Source organism: Microcaecilia unicolor, chromosome 4, assembly GCF_901765095.1.
Source record: "Microcaecilia unicolor chromosome 4, aMicUni1.1, whole genome shotgun sequence".
Classification (NCBI taxonomy): Eukaryota; Metazoa; Chordata; class Amphibia; order Gymnophiona; family Siphonopidae; genus Microcaecilia; species Microcaecilia unicolor.
Window position 1 is genome coordinate 360,573,498 of NC_044034.1, and position 21,702 is coordinate 360,595,199.

The 21,702-nt window shown below is 43.7% G+C and overlaps 1 protein-coding gene across 1 annotated transcript in view; it reads right to left on the minus strand.

Annotated features, from left to right (window-relative positions):
- ZRSR2 (zinc finger CCCH-type, RNA binding motif and serine/arginine rich 2) overlaps positions 1–21,702 on the minus strand; it is a 76,028-nt gene that overhangs the window by 28,899 nt on the left and 25,427 nt on the right. The window contains exons 6-9 of the mRNA XM_030202313.1: positions 21,621–21,659; positions 14,096–14,211; positions 10,826–11,039; positions 4,328–4,383 (exon numbers count right to left, since the gene is read on the minus strand). Coding sequence (XP_030058173.1) covers positions 4,328–4,383; positions 10,826–11,039; positions 14,096–14,211; positions 21,621–21,659 — 425 coding nt within the window. The remainder of the gene's footprint in view (positions 1–4,327; positions 4,384–10,825; positions 11,040–14,095; positions 14,212–21,620; positions 21,660–21,702) is intronic.

Here is a 21,702-nt window from a genome sequence, read left to right on the forward strand (position 1 = left end):
ATAAGCTTGTCCAATTTGAGGGTATATTTTTCTACTTTCAACTCCAACTCCTTCATTTTTTTGTCCCAAAGTATCAATCTGTGGACATAGTTTCTTACCCAAGTCTGCCACAAGCTGCTAACCCAAATCAAGGGTCACCTTAGTGGGTTTTTTTTTTTTTAAAGGAAGACTGGTGTCCGTGTCTCAAATACCTCAGCATTTGAAGAAGTCACTCCTTGCACGTTTCCAGCCACCATTCCTACTCCAGTGATGGTAACTTCTACAACTGCAGACTCACAAGGGACTCCCGGAAAAACCATGAGCCCTGGGTCACCACTAGGTTGAACCTTTTCTCTTGCGAGGGAGCTATTCCAGCCTGTCCCCAGCTAAGATGCTACCCCCACCGCTAGTGGTGATCTATTGCTTCGTGGCTGTGTAGGAGGGGATCTCTGGTCAGGGCTCAAGGTGGATTCCAGCCCAGGAGACTCTGGGATCGCTCCTCAGTCCTCCCGCATTTCTAGCGGGCTGCTCACTGACTCCATCAGCATCCCGGCCCTTCTCACATACGAATCCATTGGGCCATTAGTAGAGGAAGGAAGCCTCTGAGAGGAACACGCTGAAGGCTTACCCCTCCACTCTGGCATACCAAAACACTGCCACAGAAATTGCTGAGGGAGACTCAGCGTGTCAGATACCAGAAGCCATCTTGGATCTCCCTAATTTGTAATCTAATCATTAAAATTTTCTATATCCTTAAAATTTGGAGGATAGCCAACATACTGCCAATTTTTAAAATAGGTTCTAGTATGATCCAGGAAACTACAGACCGGTGAACCTGATGTCGGTGCCATTTTCTTCAGGGATCAGGGTTTGTTCTGCTAATTCTTGATGCAATTGAGAAAGTAACCTTGATTTCACTGCCTTTGAAACCAAACGTATTTAATAAAGTCTTGATGAAATTTTAAGAGAAATCAGAAGTTAAGGGTTTTATTGGAGCAAGTTCTCAAGCATCCACATATTGCAAAACTGAAGACCACTCCCCCTCCATACAGAAGTTCAGTGCAGTTGTGTGTTGTTCAGACATTTTTATCGTTATGACAACTTTCTGCATAGTTTATTAATAGACTTGGAGGAGCATAATCGAAACGGGCCGCTCATCTCCAGGAACGTCTACAAGAAGGGGTGGTCAGAACTGTATTTTCAAAAAAGATGGGCGTCCATCTTTTCTTTCGAAAATATGGTTGAAACCGGCCAAATGCCTAGGATTTGGGCGGATTTGAGATGGGCGCCCTCGGTTTTCAGCGATAATGGAAACCGAAGGCGTCCAGCTCAAAAATGAACAAACCCAAGGCATTTGGTCATGGGAGGGGCCAGGATTCGTAGTGCACTGGTCCCCCTCACATGCCAGAACACCAACCGGGCACCCTAGCAGGGGCACTTGTAACAATTAAAAAAAAAAAGTAAAATACCTCCCAAATCCATAGCGCCCTTCCCTTGGGTGCTGAGCCCCCCCAAAACCCACTGCCCACAACTCTACACCATTACCATACCACTTATGGCTGAAGGGGGGCACCTAGATGTGGGTACAGTGGGTTTTGGGGGCAGGTTGGAGTGCTCCCATTTACCAGCACAAGTGTAAGAGGTGGGGGGGGGGGGGGGGGGGGGATTGGGCCTGGGTCCACCTGCCTGAAGTCCACTGCACCCAGTAAAAACTGCTCCAGGGACCTACATACTGCTGTGATGGAGCTGGGTAGGACATTTGAAGCTGGCATACAGGCTGGAAAAAAGTTTTTAAAGGTCTTTTTTTTTTTTTTTTGTGGTGGGAGTGGGTTAGTGACCACTGGGGGAGTCAGGGGAGGTCATCTGGTCACTTAGGGCACTTTTTTGGGACTTGTTCGTGAAAAAAAAGGGTCCAAAAAAGTGACCTAAATTCCCGCTAAAACGCCCATTTTTTTTTATCGGCTGAAGGCGCCCATCTCTCCTCGGCCGATAACCACGCCACAGTCCCGCCTTCACCACGCCCCCATCAACTTTGGCCGTTTCTGCGACAGAGTGCAGTTGAAGACGCCCAAAATCGGCTTTCGATTATACCGATTTGGGCACCTTTGCGAGATGGGCGCCCATCTCCCGATTTGGGTCGAAATATGGGCGCCCATCACTTTCGAAAATAAGGCGGATGATATAAAGTCCACATCAAAACACTGTAGGAAAATCCACTACTAAGACACAAGGGAAGAAAAAAAGGAGACAAAGAGGAGAAGACAAAGGAGTATACAGGGGGGAAAAGAACTATAAGAAGGGAATAAAACAACTGATAAGTGTTAACAGCTCATAACTTCTAATTTGAATAACTGGTTACAGCTACAGTGGGGGAAATAAGTATTTGATCCCTTGCTGACTTTGTAAGTTTGCCCACTGACAAAGGCATGAGCAGCCCATAATTGAAGGGTAGGTTATTGGTAACAGTGAGAGATAGCACATCACAAATTAAATCCGGAAAATCACATTGTGGAAAGTATATGAATTTATTTGCATTCTGCAGAGGGAAATAAGTATTTGATCCCTCTGGCAAACAAGACCTAATACTTGGTGGCAAAACCCTTGTTGGCAAGCACAGCGGTCAGACGTCTTCTGTAGTTGATGATGAGGTTTGCACACATGTCAGGAGGAATTTTGGTCCACTCCTCTTTGCAGATCATCTCTAAATCATTAAGAGTTCTGGGCTGTCGCTTGGCAACTCGCAGCTTCAGCTCCCTCCATAAGTTTTCAATGGGATTAAGGTCTGGTGACTGGCTAGGCCACTCCATGACCCTAATGTGCTTCTTCCTGAGCCACTCCTTTGTTGCCTTGGCTGTATGTTTTGGGTCATTGTCGTGCTGGAAGACCCAGCCACGACCCATTTTTAAGGCCCTGGCGGAGGGAAGGAGGTTGTCACTCAGAATTGTACGGTACATGGCCCCATCCATTCTCCCATTGATGCGGTGAAGTAGTCCTGTGCCCTTAGCAGAGAAACACCCTCAAAACATAACATTTCCACCTCCATGCTTGACAGTGGGGACGGTGTTCTTTGGGTCATAGGCAGCATTTCTCTTCCTCCAAACACGGCGAGTTGAGTTCATGCCAAAGAGCTCAATTTTTGTCTCATCTGACCACAGCACCTTCTCCCAATCACTCTCGGCATCATCCAGGTGTTCACTGGCAAACTTCAGACGGGCCGTCACATGTGCCTTCCGGAGCAGGGGGACCTTGCGGGCACTGCAGGATTGCAATCCGTTATGTCGTAATGTGTTACCAATGGTTTTCGTGGTGACAGTGGTCCCAGCTGCCTTGAGATCATTGACAAGTTCCCCCCTTGTAGTTGTAGGCTGATTTCTAACCTTCCTCATGATCAAGGATACCCCACGAGGTGAGATTTTGCGTGGAGCCCCAGATCTTTGTCGATTGACAGTCATTTTGTACTTCTTCCATTTTCTTACTATGGCACCAACAGTTGTCTCCTTCTCGCCCAGCGTCTTACTGATGGTTTTGTAGCCCATTCCAGCCTTGTGCAGGTGTATGATCTTGTCCCTGACATCCTTAGACAGCTCCTTGCTCTTGGCCATTTTGTAGAGGTTAGAGTCTGACTGATTCACTGAGTCTGTGGACAGGTGTCTTTCATACAGGTGACCATTGCCGACAGCTGTCTGTCATGCAGGTAACGAGTTGATTTGGAGCATCTACCTGGTCTGTAGGGGCCAGATCTCTTACTGGTTGGTGGGGGATCAAATACTTATTTCCCTCTGCAGAATGCAAATAAATTCATATACTTTCCACAATGTGATTTTCCGGATTTAATTTGTGATGTGCTATCTCTCACTGTTACCAATAACCTACCCTTCAATTATGGGCTGCTCATGTCTTTGTCAGTGGGCAAACTTACAAAATCAGCAAGGGATCAAATACTTATTTCCCCCACTGTATATAGAAAGAAGGAAAAGTGAACAGGCTAGTTATTTTTTCTCTAAAATACTAGGTAAACTAACCAATATTAGGAACGTGGTCAGGGAATACAGGTAGACTGAGCAAGCCTATCAAATGTTAAAAAGTCTCAACAAAGGAACAGTCCTGGCAAGTGCTTTAAAAACTTTATCAGAAGATTGGGGTTTTTTAGTTTAGTTTTTTTTTTTATAAGTGAGTTAAATGGGATACTATCGTGCTAATTTACCACACAAAAAATCCAAGCGGTCAAAACACTGAAACAGTTCCCCCGTTACATGCACTTTCCCAGACATTACTAGGCAAGATATTTTCTACGTATACTTGTGTTAAATGAAGTTTTATCTAATGAGGCAAATTGTAGAATACTTACGTTTGATACTGGATATACACATTTCCCCGCAAGTGTGGCTCGAAATTACAACTGACCTAGAAGAAAAGCAAAGTTACTCACCTGTAGCAAGTGTTCTCTGAGGACAGCAGGGCAATTATTCTCACTGATGGGTGATGTCATCTGACAGAGCCCGGTGTGGATGCTAACTAGTAATAATACTTAGAACTTTCTAGCAGGGTCCCACCGCACATGCGCTGGTGCCTTCCCGCCCGATGAGCGAGCACAAGTCCTTCAATTCATTTTATAACGCTAAAGAATCACAAAATATATAAATAGGAAGTTCAGAAGTATAAACTTATACCCCTTATTTCAAGTGCGTTAACATAAGGTATAAAGACCTCTAAAGACATTTTTATATACAAAATATATTTAAATGTACTCTAAAAATCAATTTTGAATATAATTTGAAAAGTGCTCAGTTCACACATCAGTCATCGTAAACGTGACTGGCTGAGTAGAGAACCATCATCGCATTCTTGGCGTTCTCAAATGTTCGAGATCAATCAGATTGACCCCATTAATGTCAAGCAGCAGCAGAACCTCAATTGATAACTGCAAACGCTGTGCTATTGATTGTCTAAATGTTTACATCAAAAGGTGCTTATACTAAATAGAGATATACTTGTGATGAATAGACGTGTCTCATGCTATATTAGCTAGAACATAATGCTAAACAAATGACAGAGCAACATATTAATATAATTTTAGATTGTCAACATAATCTGTCCACTAATAAAGTACCGCTCTCACAGCGGATCAGCTGCGCGATTTCTATAAGTATTTATCTGCGGATTTTTTCAATGTTGTAGAAACGCCAATATCACGAGGCTGGATCTGTGCCCAGTCCAGATAGTGCTCCCCCAAAATGGTAATGGTGAAACATAAAAAAACCAAGAATTTTGTTTCAAAGATAATGAAAAAAAAAGGACAAGTTGTATATAAAAAATTTCTTTAATGGTCTTTATACCTCATGTTAATGCACATAAAGCTAAAGAATACAACTCCAAGAGGGAGTGGAAGGGTATGTGAAAATACTTGGTCTGCTGTCCTCGGAGGACACCTGCTACAAGTGAGTAACTTTGCTTTCTCTGAGGACAAGCAGGTTGTTGTATTCTCACATATGGGAATCTCTAGCTACCAGGCTCACAGAAAACAACAATGCTAGAACAATAGGGACTCAAAGCATCAAGGCTTGTCATTCAGTCAACCTGAAACCACAGACATACTAGATGTGGAGGTGCAGCCTGGAACAGAACAAGCCTTGACCTAGGAGGAAGCAGTTGGATTCTAGACACCGAACACATTCTGTAGGTCTACTTGCCCGTACCAGCTATCACGTAGGGTATCCTGCTAAAGGCAGTAATAAGATGTAAATGAATAGACAGATGACCACGTTGCAGCTTTGCAAATCTCCTCTATGGAGGCAGACCTCATGGGCTTCCAAGGCAAGTGTTGATAAGCTCTCGCTTGTGGAAGAAAAGCCCAAGCCTGCAATTTATCGAGCAGAGTTCCTATGTGCTCCAATCAATTGGCCAGGAGTAGTTTATGATGAACCCTAGTAGCTCCAGCACCTGAATAGTTAGGCACATTGACTCTGATGCCCCTCCTGCAATGTGCTCTTGACCAACCAATCATCCAGACAGGGAAACACATATACTCCCAGACTCTGCACATACACTGCAACTACCACCAGACACTTGATGAATACCCTGGCTGACGCGAGGCCAAATGGTAGAATACTGTACTGGTGTTTTCCTATGTGAAATCTGAGATTCTTGCTGTAACTGGAAGTATCAAAATGTGGATATAGGCATCCTTTAAGTCCAGAGAGCATAGCCAATCATTTTCCTGAATCATGAGCAGGGTGACCACGGAAGTCATCCTGAACTTTTCTTCGACTAGGATTTTATTCAGGGTCCTTAGGTCTAGGATGGGCCAACATCTTTCCATCTTTTTGGGCAAAAGGAAGTACCTGGAATTGAATCCATTCCCTTCTATCCTGGTGGTATGGGTTTGACTGCATTGGCCTGTAAAAAGGCAGAAATTTCATCTGCAAGTAGATGCTTGTGCTGAGAGCTGATGAAAGATGCTCTCAGTGGGCAAATTGGTGGTCTTTGGAACCAGTCCAGGGCGTAACCGAGATGAGCCATTTGAGGAACCCACCAGTCAGAGGTTACAAGCGGCCACCTGTGATGGTAAAAATTCAGCCTCCCTCTACCAGTAAGCCAACTGGGATAGTTACTCTGAGAGGAGCTATCCTCTCCTGGAGCCACTCAAAAGCTCGTCCCTTGTTTTGACTGGGGAGCCAACTGGGACTTATGTGGGTGAGACTGGTGAGGCCCATGAATGCTGGGACCTGAGGGGTCTAGGCAGAGCGGAAAGGAGGTGGAAACCTATGCTTTTGAGAGTAGTAGGGCCGCTGTCTAGGCCCACAGGAAAACCTATGTGAGGAAGCAGTTGTAGCTGGAGGGTGCAGAGACAGGGTCTGGATGGTATCTATATTAAGATGAGATTAGTGACCTCTTTTACCTCATCACCAGATTGTCACCATGAAATGGAACGGCCGCCAACCTCTCCTGAATCACTGGTTCCAGGTCAGAGACACACAGCAATGAGAGTCTGCACATACCCATGGCGGAGTCTGGACGCTATGTCAAAAGAGATTTATGCACCCCTGGCCAGATACTTTCTGCACTCCAGCTGCTTACTGGCCAATTGGTGAAACTCTGTGGCTTGCTCCTGTGGGATAGAATCCACAAGACTCGGCTGTAAATAAAGAATCGTGTACAGCTGTTACGACTAAATGCGGACAATGAGCATCGAGCCCTGAAAAACTTTCCTCCCAAATGAATCTAGTATCTAAGCCTCTCTACCTGGGGGTGCCAAGGCATGAGTTCTGGAGCTCCTAGCTCAACTGAAGGCAGATTCGACCACCAGAGAGTGGTGAAGCAACTGGGTCTTCTCAATTCCAGGAGCCTTCTGGATACGATACTGGGTATCCACCTTCTTAGGTGTAAACTGCACTGAGAGGAGAGATTCCCATTTCCTTGTCAGCGCACCCTTAAGGATAGGGTGCAATAGAAATCTGACCTCTTCCTGAGGAGGAGACTCACAGTCCAGGGCAGTTAATCTCTCTGCCCTGGGTTCTTCCTCCGCCTCTGACTTAAATGGGATGGCAGATGCCATGTCCATGACAAAACCAGTGAAAGAGAGACCCTCAGGTGGAGATTTATTTCAGAAGGTACCCCATAAGACTCTTCCCTCCAAGAAGTAATGAGGGTTCTCCTCCGAGTCCCATGAATGGTCCCATTCAGACTCCTCACCATATTCAGACCGGGCTGAGTGTGTCTTTGTGTGGCTCAGCTGAGTGGAACCCTGTCCACATCCTGAAGAGTGCCGAGGTACCGCCCTACTCTCTGACTTAGGGAAAGCTTCCTCCCCTGACATAGAGAGTGATACCGTATGTGTCGATGTCAATGTCGACACCCTTACAGATGCTGGCATCGAGGATCCCTGCACAGGGATGGACGGAGTCTCAGGAAGATTCTGAGGCTGATCCACAGCTGGCGCAAGTCTCTTGATGCCTGAGCAGATTGTAGCTGCAGCATTTGCGTCAGCTCTTCCCCGAGTATGGCTCGGAATCGCTCATTGAAGAAAGGCATCATCAAAGGCAGGGAAGCCAGGAAGAGGCAGCCTGAGAAAGTGTTGGTGCCGAACCGGTAGCAGGGACCTAGCTGCCCGGAGACTTGTGCACTGGCAGCTCTTCAAAAGAGGGGGCGCGTTCCTCCCAGTAACGGCGCTTCACAGGTACTGGCAAAGCAGATGCCTGGTGCTCCTGGCACCGTGCATCGATGAGGATCGATGCTTATGCTTCTTGGGCTCCCCTCCCGTCCCAATGTTCAGCATAGCATTCCTTTGATGCTGACAAGGACGAAATTGAATCCATACATTGCGTTGGTGTCTGATCCGATGCTGACCGGTCCTGGGGCCTACTCTCAGCAGCCGCCCCAGTGGATGGTGAAGTCTTGGCAGCCATTGATATCGATGCTTCTAGTGCTGCTGCTGATGTAACGGCTATCGAGGAGCTAAAAAGTCTCTCCTGTTGGACCTGCCGTGCCCTTTGTGTCCTCAACTACATTTTTAAACAGAGAGAACAGGAGTTAGGTTCAAGGTCAGACTCAAGGCACCCGATGCACCAAGAGTGCGGGTCTGTCACAGAAACCACCCGTTTAGATAGGGCACAACTTTTGAAGCCACTGGGACATCAAGAAAAGAATCATGGCCAAATTAAACTCACCTGGAACTGAAAAAGGGGCAATGTTCAAATTGATGTCGGTGGTCTGGCCTAAATGGGCCAAAAAGAAAGGAAACATGATGTGCCGAAAAACTACTAAAAATAAAAGGAAATAAAATACACTGAAGAAAAATGAAAAATTTTTGAAAAATGGGGAAAACTATCCGCAAAAGGAAGGCGCTACAAAAGAGAGAGAAACGTACATACTATGAGAACACAAAGACATGTCCGCCCTGCTCTGCAGAAAAGCAAAGACTAAGAGACCCACGCTTGCGTGTCGAGCAGTAAGGCACCATCACAGTTCTATGTATTATGGCTAATCAGTTCCGTCGGATGACGCCACCCATCTGCGAGAATACAACGGCCTGCTTGTACTCTGAGAAAGGAAATTACAAATTAAGCATACAAGTACTGTAAAATATTATGAGGGTCTTTTACTAAAGCTTAGCTCGAGTTATCTGCAGCAGAGCCCACAGGAATAAAATGGGCCCTAATGCAGATAACTCGAGCTAAGCTTTAGTAAAAGACCCCCTATATAACTAAATTTGACAGCAGCAAAAAAAAGCAAATGGCTGAAGCTATCACAGATTGCTCTCTGTAACATTGCTATAAAGTCACAAGTGTAGACAAACAGAAGAAGGATATGGTCCCCTCGATGATAGAGAATGGACAAAAAAGTGAGGCGAGACAACAGATGATGGAGAGACTATGAGGCTCATTTTCAAAGCACTTAGCCTCCCAAAGTTCCATAGAAACCTATGGAACTTAGCCTCCCAAAGTGCTTTGAAAATATGCCTCTGTATGTCACATTAAATAGTCTTTATTAAAATATATAGTCCATGGTGACAAAAGTGTATAATGCAAAATGAAGTCTATCCGTGGCACAGATTTCGGAACTAGGTCTGCGTCAGGAGTCAACAGTACCAAAAATACAATTGTAATTCTGAGGAGCAGAAAAGGACTTGTTGGATAAGCGTCAGTAAAACCTCAAGATAATAACCTCATGAAGTACTTTGTCGCATTTGCTACGTGAGGTTATTATCTTGAGATTTTACTGAAGCTTATCCAACAAGGCCTTTTTCTGCTCATCAGAATTACAACTGTATTTTTGGTACTGTTGACTCCTGACCAAGGCCAAGTGCCAGGGATTGACTTCGTTTTGATTTATAGATTTTTGTTGCCGTAGACTATATGTTTTTCCATAAAACCTTCTCGTACCTATCTCACTCTCCACTAGCCGAACTGCAGGAATCTGAGATACAAATTACTCTTCACCTCCTCCTTTTGCTTTGCGAGTCCCCGTTACTGGAATGCCCTGCCATCTACTTTAAAGGAGACTGCCGACTGTTCAAGAAATCCCTTAAGACTTATCTATTTGGAAAATCCTACTCTTCTGCTACTTCACTTCCTTCCAGCCCTCGTTTGTAACTCCTGCTGTCTGCTCCCCTCCCAAGATGTTCCTTATTCTTTGTTCTGACCTTGAATTTGTATGATATCCTTTTCCTAAATGTTGTAAGCCACATAGAGCCCGCCATGTTGGGAATCTGTGGGATATAAATGTTCTAAATAAATAAATAAATATTAAAGAATGATTGGCATGACAAAGCTTCTCCATCATCTGTTGTCTCTCCTCACTTTTTTGTCCACGCTATAAAGCCACGACCATGAAGCTCACTCATTTCATGACCTCTGGGCGTGACTAATGCAGTACTCACATGAACAAGTAATAAGCATCCATAAAAACTCCAGCTACGGTCAACTGTCCAGGGCTACCACTGGATCATAAAATCAGAAACAAATCTGAACTTACCTACACTGTATGTCAAGGCTAATTAATCAGCGAAATGAAACAAAACATCCTAACGATGGGTAGAGAACAATATGGAGCACTTAATCACAGTTCCAATAAGCTAACTGTCAGAACAAGGAATCACTGTATCACTGCATGCTTTATTTTCCTGTAGGGAATTAAATATTGTTTTAACATTATCATACAATCACAATACTGAAGGCCAGATGGGTTTGAAATTGATTCCAGTCACTGAACAGTTAGCCGTATTTCATTTGTTACAGTATACAGAAGAGGGGAATAAAAAGCAGACTACACTGTGATTGTCACAGCACATAATGAATGCATTCATGCACTGTCTTTTTTGGCAGTCATAGTACGAGTACCCACATACTTTGAACTGAATGACCTTTCCCACGCTCTTAAATTCAGGAAGCACATCATTATAAAATTCCAAAAACTGCTGGTAGATTTCCTCCTCGCTATACTCTAGGCTTGCATCCGTATCGTAGTCATCCCGCTTACACTGCTCCATCCCGTAGGTGATAAACATGCCACGGATAAGAAGTGTCTGGCTAGAAGTAGGATAGCAATGTTTCCGGGAACACCTGCAAGTTCATTTTAAAGGGAAAGAATAAGAAACATACACAAAAAAAAAATGTTATAAAGAGTCGCATAGTGGAAGAAAAGTCAAAATGTTCAAGAAAAATGTGGAAAAACAAAGAAAAACTGCACCAACTCATCAACTGAAAAATCATAGGGAGATTCCTTTGTGCATCGGTCAATGTTTGCGACTTGGGCGGCTAGCACATGCACAGAACAGGCCTGTTTCCTGGGAATCAAGGACGTCATGCCTAGGCTCAGGGTGCTCAATGATCTGGCCTCAAAAAACAAAAACAAAAGTCACCCACAGGTGGGTAACCTGGCTAGCCTTGTGGAATTGCTTCTTCAGCTCTGCTGACATCGTTTATTCCACAGGCCCAAGGCGAAGGCCACACACAAAGCAGCGCGCAGTAAGACAGTTTGCTGACATGTGGGGGGGGGGAGGGGGGAGAGGAAGGAATGATCATTCCCCGAGGTCAGCAGAGCGCTAGAAGGAGGGGAGTGGTCAGGAGACAGAGGCTGAAGGGATAAGGGAACTGCACAGGGCTCCTCTGACAGCTCTTTACCTGCTGTAAAATCTAACATGTTAAAGTAGGTGCTCCTTTCAGTGCATCGTACGGAATGATCATTATAATATTAATGAGCTCATTGTAATACATTTGCATAGATTCCCAGGAGCTGCTACAGCAAACTGTTAAAGCTATGTGCATTAGACGCTAAATAACGTTTGCTTTAGACTGCCTACAACTAGCCTAAAGCAAACATGTCAGTACAGTAAGCTTTGCAAATCTGGCCCTCAATGGCCTCCTAACGTATAGTGCCACCTCTCCTGCTATCTGATACACCCCATCATTGCAATATAATCTGTATCCTGTTATCAGAATGTCCCATTGGTTATCCTTCTTCCACCAGGTCCCTGAGATATCCATTATATCTACCCCTTCATTTAGTGATATATACTCAAATTCTCCCATCTTTATTTTTTAGGCTTCTAGCATTCATATACAGATATTTTTAGGCTTCTGGGCATTCATATGGTATGGTTTTGTTTTTTTGTTTCTAGAACCTGCTTAGAAGTTGACCGTGATTATTTGCAAATCTTTCAGCTCTGCCTGCCCTCCGTTCAAAGATTCCTGGGCTACGTCTGCCTTTCTTGCACCCTCTCTATCAGGATGCCTTGTTTGGACAGAATCAATCTATAACTCATGCTATTTGTGGTCAAATATCCAAATGTAGCCCCAATACCTCCCTATGACATCTCTGTACCATCACCAAAGAGGACACTGGTGGAATTTAGGAACGTTTAAAGATCTTAAATTATTCCTTCTGCTCTGATTTTCAAGATATTCCATCCGTCTATAAATAAGGTCTCTCTCTTTAACTTATGCTACGTTAAAAGTTGTAAATCTGACATTTGTCCCTGCAGGCGGTCTGCTTGGTTTGCTTGCTGACCCTGCCAGACTGATTACAAATATCGTCACACGTTTCAGTAAACTGATGCCCCTCTAGTGCAGTGGACTTTGATCCTGGGGAACTGAGTTCCATTCCCACTGCAGCTCCTTGTGACTCTGGGCAAGTCACTTAACCTTCCATTGCCCCTGGTACAAATAAGTACTTGAATATACTATGTAAACCGCTTTGAATGTAGTTGCAAAAACCACAGAAAGGCGGTATATGAAGTCCCATTTCCATTCCCTTTCCCTCTTCAGGTTTTATCAGCTCAAGTGAGTGGAGGGGAACAGTTAACTAAAAACTTTCTAGACTGAAAAACTGTCGAAAGTACATTTTCAGGCAGCGCAAAATTAAGCTGTGGAATCTATGACAGAGAATGTGATCAAAGCAACTAACACACTGGAGTTTAGAGGAGCTCCAGGAGAAAAAAAGCCTGCTAAAGTTATTAGCCAGGTAGGCTTGACTTGGGTTGGGAAGCAGCTGCGTATTCCTGCAAATGAGCTATAGGAAACTGAGCTACTTTCTGGGATCTGTTAGGTACCTGTGACTTATACATTCCTATCAGAACCTACTTTTGCACAGGCTTTAAAATGCCTCCACTTCTGTTCCTTTGCTTTCAGCAAGCTTCTGCAAATGTTTACACTGAATACAGGCAACATTTTTGCCAATGTTGCTAAAAAAGACTTGCAAATAATATTCCATGGGAACGGTTTCTAGAGCATTCCAAGACTCAGCCAGCCAAAGAAGCAGGAGAGAAAACTCTAAACCCAGACCTCCCACTCAGCAGCATCTAGCACTAATACTAGGCTTCATGACATAATATATCTCAAAAAAATCACCCCAAAATACATCATTTTTATATTGGAGTAGCGAGTCAATCCTCTCCACTGCTTTATGTAATCTTTTTTTTTTAGTTTTCAACAAATTACGCTTATTCATTCAAATTATTTTCAAATATAATAATTTGCAAAATCCATTTTACTGATAAATATTTCAACACGGATTTTGCCAATTATAGGGTCCTTTTACTAAGGTGCACCAAAAAGTGGCCTGCGCTAGTGTAGACACGTGTATTGGACACCTGCAGGTCCATATTTCAGCGCACCTGCAAAAAAAGCCTTTTTTGGGGGGGGGGGGGGGGGGGGCCAAAAATGGACATGCAGCAAAATAAAAATTGGCGTGCGTCCATTTTGGGCCTGAGACCTTACTGACACCCAGTCACTTAGCGGTAACGTCTCACGCGTTAATCGTAAGCACGCGTACAATGTCGATCACCGCCCGGTTAGCGCTGCGCACCAGAAAATAAAAATATTTTTTCCGGCGTGCGTAGTGGGCGCACATAAAAAATGAAATTACCGCCCGGGCCATGTGGTAACCAGACAGTAGTTCTGAATTGGCGAGTGTTGGCCCCAATATTTTGAACATAATTTGAATAAAGACACAATTTTTTTGAAAACTTAAAAAGAAAATGATGATATAAACCGATAGAGAGGACTGATTCAGGGTTACTGGGCCACTAGGCTTGTGACCACCAACATGTGTCCCCATAACAGTAGCCATGTCTGTTATAACGGCACAATGATACATTTTCTGTCAGAAGATCCATTACCTTTCTCCAAATCTGCAGGCTCCTGTTTTAAGATAGAATGGGCAATTAGCCTTGTCCTTCTCTGTTCCATAGTCTTCTGGGGCCTCTGGGTTATGCCATGTATCACCATTTTCCAACTGTTTAAAAAATGAATTTTGTTTTTACAAAACTGCATAGCACCCAATAAAATATTACTTGTGTAATCAAACACATGATACCACTGTAAAACGTTTTTACATCCTGAAAAAACCCCATCTATGTATATTCAAGCAGTAAACGTGTAAGTCTGACCAGGAATTCTGACAGTCCAAATGAGGACTTCTCACCTATGAAGAAATGCAAAGTGATGCACTTAGGGAATAGAAATCCACGGGAGACGTATGTGTTAGGTGGTGAGAGTCTGATATGTACAGACGGGGAGAGGGATCTTGGGGTGATAGTATCTGAGGATCTGAAGGCGACGAAACAGTGTGACAAGGCGGTGGCCGTAGCTAGAACGCTGCTAGGCTGTATAGAGAGAGGTGTGACCAGAAGAAAAGAGGTTTTAATACCCTTGTATAAGACGTTGGTGAGGCCCCACCTGGAGTATTGTGTTCAGTTTTGGAGGCCGTATCTTGCGAAGGATGTTAAAAAAATGGAAGCGGTGCAAAGAAAAGTTACGAGAATGGTATGGGATTTGCGTTACAAGACACATGAAGAGAGACTTGCTGAACTAAACACGTATACTCTGGAGGAAAGGAGAAACAGGGGTGATATGATACAGACGTTCAAATATTTGAAAGGTATTAATCCACAAACGAACCTTTTCCGGAGGTGCGAAGGCGGTAGAACGAGAGGACATGAAATGAGATTGAAGGGGGGCAGACTCAAGGAAAATGTCAGGAAGTATTTTTTCACGGAGAGAGTGGTGGATGCTTGGAATACCCTCCCGCGGGAGGTGGTGGAAATGAAAACGGAACGGAATTCAAACATGAATGGGATAAACATAAAGGAATCCTGTTCAGAAGGAATGGATCCTCAGGAGCTTAGCCGAGATTGGGTGGCAGAGCCGGTGGTGGGAGGGGAGGCTTGTGGTTGGGAGGCGGGGATAGTGCTGAGCAGACTTATACGGTCTGTGCCAGAGCCGGTGGTGGGAGGCGGGGCTGGTGGTTGGGAGGCGGGGATAGTGCTGGGCAGACTTATACGGTCTGTGCCCTGAAGAGGACAGGTACAAATCAAAGTAGGGTATACACAAAAAGTAGCACATACGAGTTTATCTTGTTGGCCAGACTGGATGGACCGTGCAGGTCTTTTTCTGCCGTCATCTACTATGTTACTGTCTAAAGTCCTGACAGATTCTATGAAACAACACATACAGACAAAACAGAGATAAGCCTGTTTACGGCGGGGGGGGGGGGGGGGGGGGGGGGGGAGAGAGGGAGAGAGCTGTGTCTTTGCAAATTGTGGAAAGTAGGTTTTCATGCGGAAAAGGACTATCTGGCCTATTACTGTTCCTAGTTAAAAGGAAGTGGGAAGTAGACCAATGACTCCAGGGAGACGGGATACTGATGTATAAAGTACCACTTCATTCACAGACTTGACACAGTACCGTGTGCTACAGGCCTGCCTCAGGAGTCTTAAATGATTCTGGTACTAGGAATCGTCTGAAAGTTAGTGAATAAAGTCTGTGAATAAAGTGGTACTTTATACATCAGTATCTCGTCTCCCTGGAGTCATTGGTCCACTTCCCACTTCCTTTTAACTGTTGTTTTCTCGTGGGAGTTAGTGTTCATCCACCTCGGTGGATCACCTCCTCCTATTACTGTTCCTAAGCACCCTTTGATTATGTTCATAAGCAAAGACTGCATGAAGAGCACTTGTTGAGGGAACAGAAGGCCTAAAATGCATTCAGGTTGAAAAATGGAAATGAGAAAAGGCAGTTCTGGTCCCTAAAGACCATATAAGTGGTCCCGGGACCATATAAGTCTTCCCACTTTCAACAGCACAGATTCCACTTGGTCTTTGCTTTTACCCATCACAAGGGTTCTTTGCTAATCGTGAGCCATCTCGAAATCCAATAATTTCTGACTTCAGCCCCAACCCTAACATGTCATTCCTTGCATCCACCACCCTTTCTGTGAAGGGTCTCAATCCGCTGTTCATTCACTTTGAGCTGCTCCTATAATTTTACAAAAATGTTTGTTAACCCCTTAGGACGGCCTGTATTTTAGAACAAGTTATACTCAAACCATGATAAAATCCTAATCTAAACCCAAATAGCTCAGGACAAAAAGAATGTTTTCATTTTTTAATTCAAAGATTCAGCAATGTGTCCTTGTGTGAAAAAAAAAAATAGATGAACGCTTCATTCAGTAATGGGTGGCACCTCCTTGAGTAGCAATAACTTCAATTAAACATTTCCTGTAACTGTTGATGACTCTCTCATGTCATTCTGGAGGAATTTTGGTTTTTCTTTCATTCAGAACGGTGTCAGCTCTGCAGTGTTTAAGGGCTTCCTTAACAGCTCATTTCAGCTCTTACCACAACATTTCAATATAGTTTACATCAGAACTTTTTATTTGATCAGTCCAAAACATGAAATCACTTCTTCAGCCATTCTGTAGATTTACTTGAATATTAAGGGTCATTGTCTTCCTCCATGACACACTTTTGGCTCCACTTTAGCTCACAAATGGATGACCTATTTGCCTTTCCAATTTTTTTTTTTGTTTGTTACATTTGTACCCACTCATGGCAGGCTCAATGCGGCTTACATGGGGCAATGGAGGGTTAAGTGACTTGCCCAATTTTCAGATGTAAAGTAGAATTCATGATTCCAGTGACAGTGTTATCCAAGTCCTAACACAGCACAGCAGTCCCACACCATGCCTGACAACCAGGATGAGGTTCTTACTTTGGACGGCAGCGTTTGGTTTCACCTTCAAAACGTTTGTTATTGTGACCAATAAGTTCAAATTTTAATTCATCTGCCCAGAGATTATTATTCCAAAGTCTTGTGGATCCATCCAGATACATATAGTAAATCTGGCTGAGCAACAATGTTCTTGTTAAAGAGCAGTGGTTTCGGGGCAAATTGGCCAACCAAGCAGAGGCTCGTTAACATCACTCCTCGGCATCTGTATTTCTGAAGTAATTTATTGCAGGGTCATTGATGGTTAAAAGCAAGGGTAAGGTGCGAATGTACCCATCTGCAAAATCACCCTTAATGAACCTTGTCCAGCAGATGCTCACGAGTTTTGTAACGCCAGTTATTTCAGCAAGTCAAGATCAGGAGGGCCCTTTTCTGCAGCATTTGGCTAAACAGGAGTCTCCAAGCCCAGACTCAGTGTGTGTCAGAGTCCGGACTTGGAGACTTCTCACAGACCTGGCTGCCCTGCAAGGAAATGCTAATGAGGCTGGAAATTCTCCCTCGGCAAGTCCCTTAGATGGGGCAGCGTTTGCTGGTGTGGATTCTCCCCAGCTGACTCCGATGGAGGAAGTTCATTCAGCTGACAAAAATGTTGGTGATTCTGCATGCTTGGGAAAGGTTACTGCGAGTGGAGCGACTGAACTGAAACAGAATGCTATGCCGACTTAATTTGATAAGGTATTGGAAGGTCCCGATTCTCTCCAAGAAGATACTTACTCAAGGTGAGGTTCTTAAAAAAACAAAAAGAAAGGTTCTCAAGTATAGAGCAGTCCATTCAGACATTGAAAACTGTTCAGACTGGTCTGTTATATAATAGTGTGTCTCAGAAAAAGCTGGAAGTTTGGGAAAACTTTGAGAGAAGCCTAAATTTGAAGTTCCTTTCATTTAATAGAACTCTTCTTGGAGAGTTCCTGTGAAGCTGTCACCAAAGCTACATTAATTGCTACTTTTGCCTTGGAATTAGATCATTTCTGGGTCCTTCGTTTGTATTTCTGCTACAAAGATCAGATGTTTTGAGGTCAAAACAAGTCATGTATTTCCTGACATCTCCAGGGCCTCAAGTTTTGGCCTTAGGAAGGACATATTTCCTTCAATTTCCATGTAATTGTGTTATAAAACTGGGGGGGGGGGGGGGGGGGGGGGGGGGGAAGGTTTATCCTTTTGTTTGATCCAGATCATTTAGAAAACCACCAGTTCCGATTGCAGCATCATCTCCCATTTTGAATGCTCCTTCTGTTGATTAGATATATGTATATATGTAACCAGTAGCCTTTGGAAGACGTTTCCTATTTTTTTTCATATCTTGGGGTAGGTACTTCCTCCTTCCCCATTTTTCTTTGTCCCTCCTAATTCTCATTAATTTCCTTATATTGAGGTTGTTATGCTAATTATTCACATATAGGTTTCTTTTTAAATTTGAATTTATTACTTTGGAATAGTATGGCATTTTCTGTTCTTCAAGTATTGTACTCAAGATGTATTGAAATTAATACATAAATTTTAAAAAAAGAAAAGAAAAAGAAAGAGCAGTGGTTTCTTCTTCTTAGCTTCCTTCCATAAATACCACTCCCGCTCAGTTTTTCCTGATGGCTGATACACAAATCCTAACGTCTGCTGCAGCAACAGGCCTTCAGATCTTTAAATATTAGTCTGGGTTTTTCTGCGATGTCAATCAATGATTTTCCAGTTTTGCTTCTGGAACGACGTTGGTAGATGACCACTCCTAGGTACAGTCACTATAGTCTTCAACTTTTTTCTATTTCTAGGCACACTGTCTGACCATGGATGGGTGAGATTCCAAATGTTTAGAAATGGTCTTGCAACCCTGTCCAGTCAAATGGAAATCAGCTACTTCTTTTTGCAGCCCCGATGAAATTTCTTTTGATTGTGACATGAGGTCCTATTAACTTTTATAGTAAAGGCCAAACTCAAAATCTCTGGACCTTTAAACAGAACACTGCAAATTTTACTCTGCAATATGGTTTACTAGTAAAAAAAAAAAAGGCCCGTTTCGGTATGAAATGAAACGGGCGCTAGCAAGGTTATCCCTCTCTCCCTCCCTCTGTCCCCTCCAAGTCCCAAGGCCCCCTTTCTTCCCTTCCGATTTCCAGGCCCTCCCTCCCTCTCTCTCTCCATCCCTCTCCCGAGTTCCAGTCCCCCCTCCTCTCTGTCTCACAAACACTTCCTTGCGATGTCTCCACCCGCGGCCCTCCCCTCCCCGACACTGGCCCCGCCCATCCCCCTAAGTGCACGTCGCCCTCCCTCCAAAATCGCCAACCCCCCTCTGCTACCCTCCCCTCCTCTTACCGGGGTCCCGGAGGCAGCAGTGAAGAGCCTTGCGAGTCTGCTGCCTTCCCTTCTTTTCGCTCTCAGCTCTGACTCTGGTCCCGCCCTCATTTCCTGTTTCCGCAAGGGCGGGACCAGAGTCAGAGCTGAGAGCGAAGAGAAGGGAAGGCAGCAGACTCGCGAGGCTCTTCACTGCTGCCGCTGATGTTCTTCAACGCGCGTCTCTCACTGGGATCGTAACCCCATGCTGACTTCAGGCAAGCAGGGTTCTACTGCTGGCCAGTGACGTCAGCAGGTGGTTACGATCCCAGTGAGACACTTTAGAACGTTCACATAGCAAATTATTATATTAGATGTCTTTATTTATTCAAACCTGCAATACCTCTTTAACTGTCTAGCAGGGTAAAGCAATTTCCATACTAATAAAAACAGGAAAAGGAACTACAATAAAAATAGGAAAGGAGCATACACACACAAGAATAATCACTGACGAGACAGCACAGACCTTCTGAGGTAGTGGTGTCAGACCAGGTTGGTGCTGTACATCAACTGAGTTTTCAAAACTGATTTAAACTTTCTTAACAAAAGTTCACTTTGTAAATATAAGGGCAGAGAGTTCCTTAATGATGGAGCAGTAAAAAAAGAAAGCACTTTGCCGACTGCTCTCCATTAGTACTAGGCAAGGTCTTGGCGAAACCATACGGTGATCATTCAGGGATCTTAAAACCCGAGCTGGACAATAAGGAATAGTCAACAACAAATAAGGTGGCATGCCTTGATGAAAAGCTCGAAATGCAAGTAGGAGGACTTTAAACCAAATACAATATTCATTGGTAACCAATGATAACTCTTCAGTGCAAGTGTCTCATGATCTGTTTTAAGTAAATGACATAGCCATGCGTTGAAGAGTTTGAAGTCTCAAGCACGGCTCTAGAGGCTCCTAAATAGATACTATTACAATAATCTAGTCTGGTCATAAACAATGCTAAAATCAGTGAATGAAAAGAATCAGTAGTAAAGAAAAATCATACTGTACACAACCAAACAGGCGACTGATAAATAAAATTGAATGCCCTCGGTATGGGACCTAGAGTAACTGATTGGGTTAAAAATTGGTTGAATGGTAGGAAACAGAGTGGTAGTGGTAAATGGAGCTTGCTCTGAAGAAAAGGATGTCGTCAGTAGAGTACCGCAGGGATCGGTCCTAGGGCCGGCTCTTTTTAACGTCTTTGTGAGCGATATTGCGGAAGGGCTGTCTGGTAAGGTTTGTCTCTTTGCGGATGATACTAAACTCTGCGACAGGGTGGACACCCTGGAGGGTGTGAATGACATGAGGAAGGACCTGACAAAGCTAGAGGAATGGACCGATATTTGGCAACTAAGGTTTAATCCCCAAAAATGCAGGGTCAAGCACTTTGATCGCAAAAATCCAAGGGAACAGTACAGTATAGGGGGTGAAGTGCTTCAGTGTACAAAGGAAGAGCGGGACTTGGGGATGATTGTGTCTGATGACCTTAAAGCTTCCAAACAGGTAGAAAAAGCGACGGTCAAAGCCAGAAGGATGCTTGGGTGCATAAAGAGAGGCATGACCAGCAGGAAAAAGGAGGTGACAGTGCTGTTGTATAAGTCTCTAGTGAGGCCCCATTTGGAGTACTGTGTGCAGTTCTGAAGAAAATGCACATAGGTACACACATATTTAAAAAAAAAAAAAAAGACCTGCTGCAATGCAAAATTTTGCCTATTTTTACACAATATGTGCTTAGGTATAGTTTAGACAGATTTGGGATATATATGCATAATTTACATCCAGAGCGGGATTAAAATTATGCAAAAGAATTTGTATGCTACTACGGATAGTTCTAAAAGCCTATTTTAAGTACACACATATGTACCTATATTGTCTTTAGAAAAACAGCTGCACTTTTTCAAAATTTGTTGGCACATTGTTATAAAATTATCCCCATTGGCCCTTATTCTATAAAGGTTATGCTCCTAAATTAGAAGCATAATCTATTTAGGAGCATAACCTTTTTAGAATAAGGACCATTGTGTTTCACAGAACATGTGACTGTTCAATTTATAATATTTTTTATACATAAGAAAAGACTTGTTTCAATCTGCAAGGAATGTCCAAAATCATATTGAACTATCCTCAACCATTCTGAAAGGATTTAAAAATCACCACAGAGAAGTGTGCTATATTGTCCTGTAATAAATGATTTGTGGAGTATTCTATATGTAGTATTCTAAATTGGGGTTTCAGGCATTACCAGCTTTAAGAAATGCAGTGGAGCACACATAGCAATTTGAAAAAGACGTCGAGACCTACAAATGTTTCAGCTTGGAGCATACCTGGCTCTCGGCCTGGTCCAGCATCTTCTGCACAGCTTCCTAGAAATGGTGCAAACACAGCACTAGTGAAAATCCCAAAGTC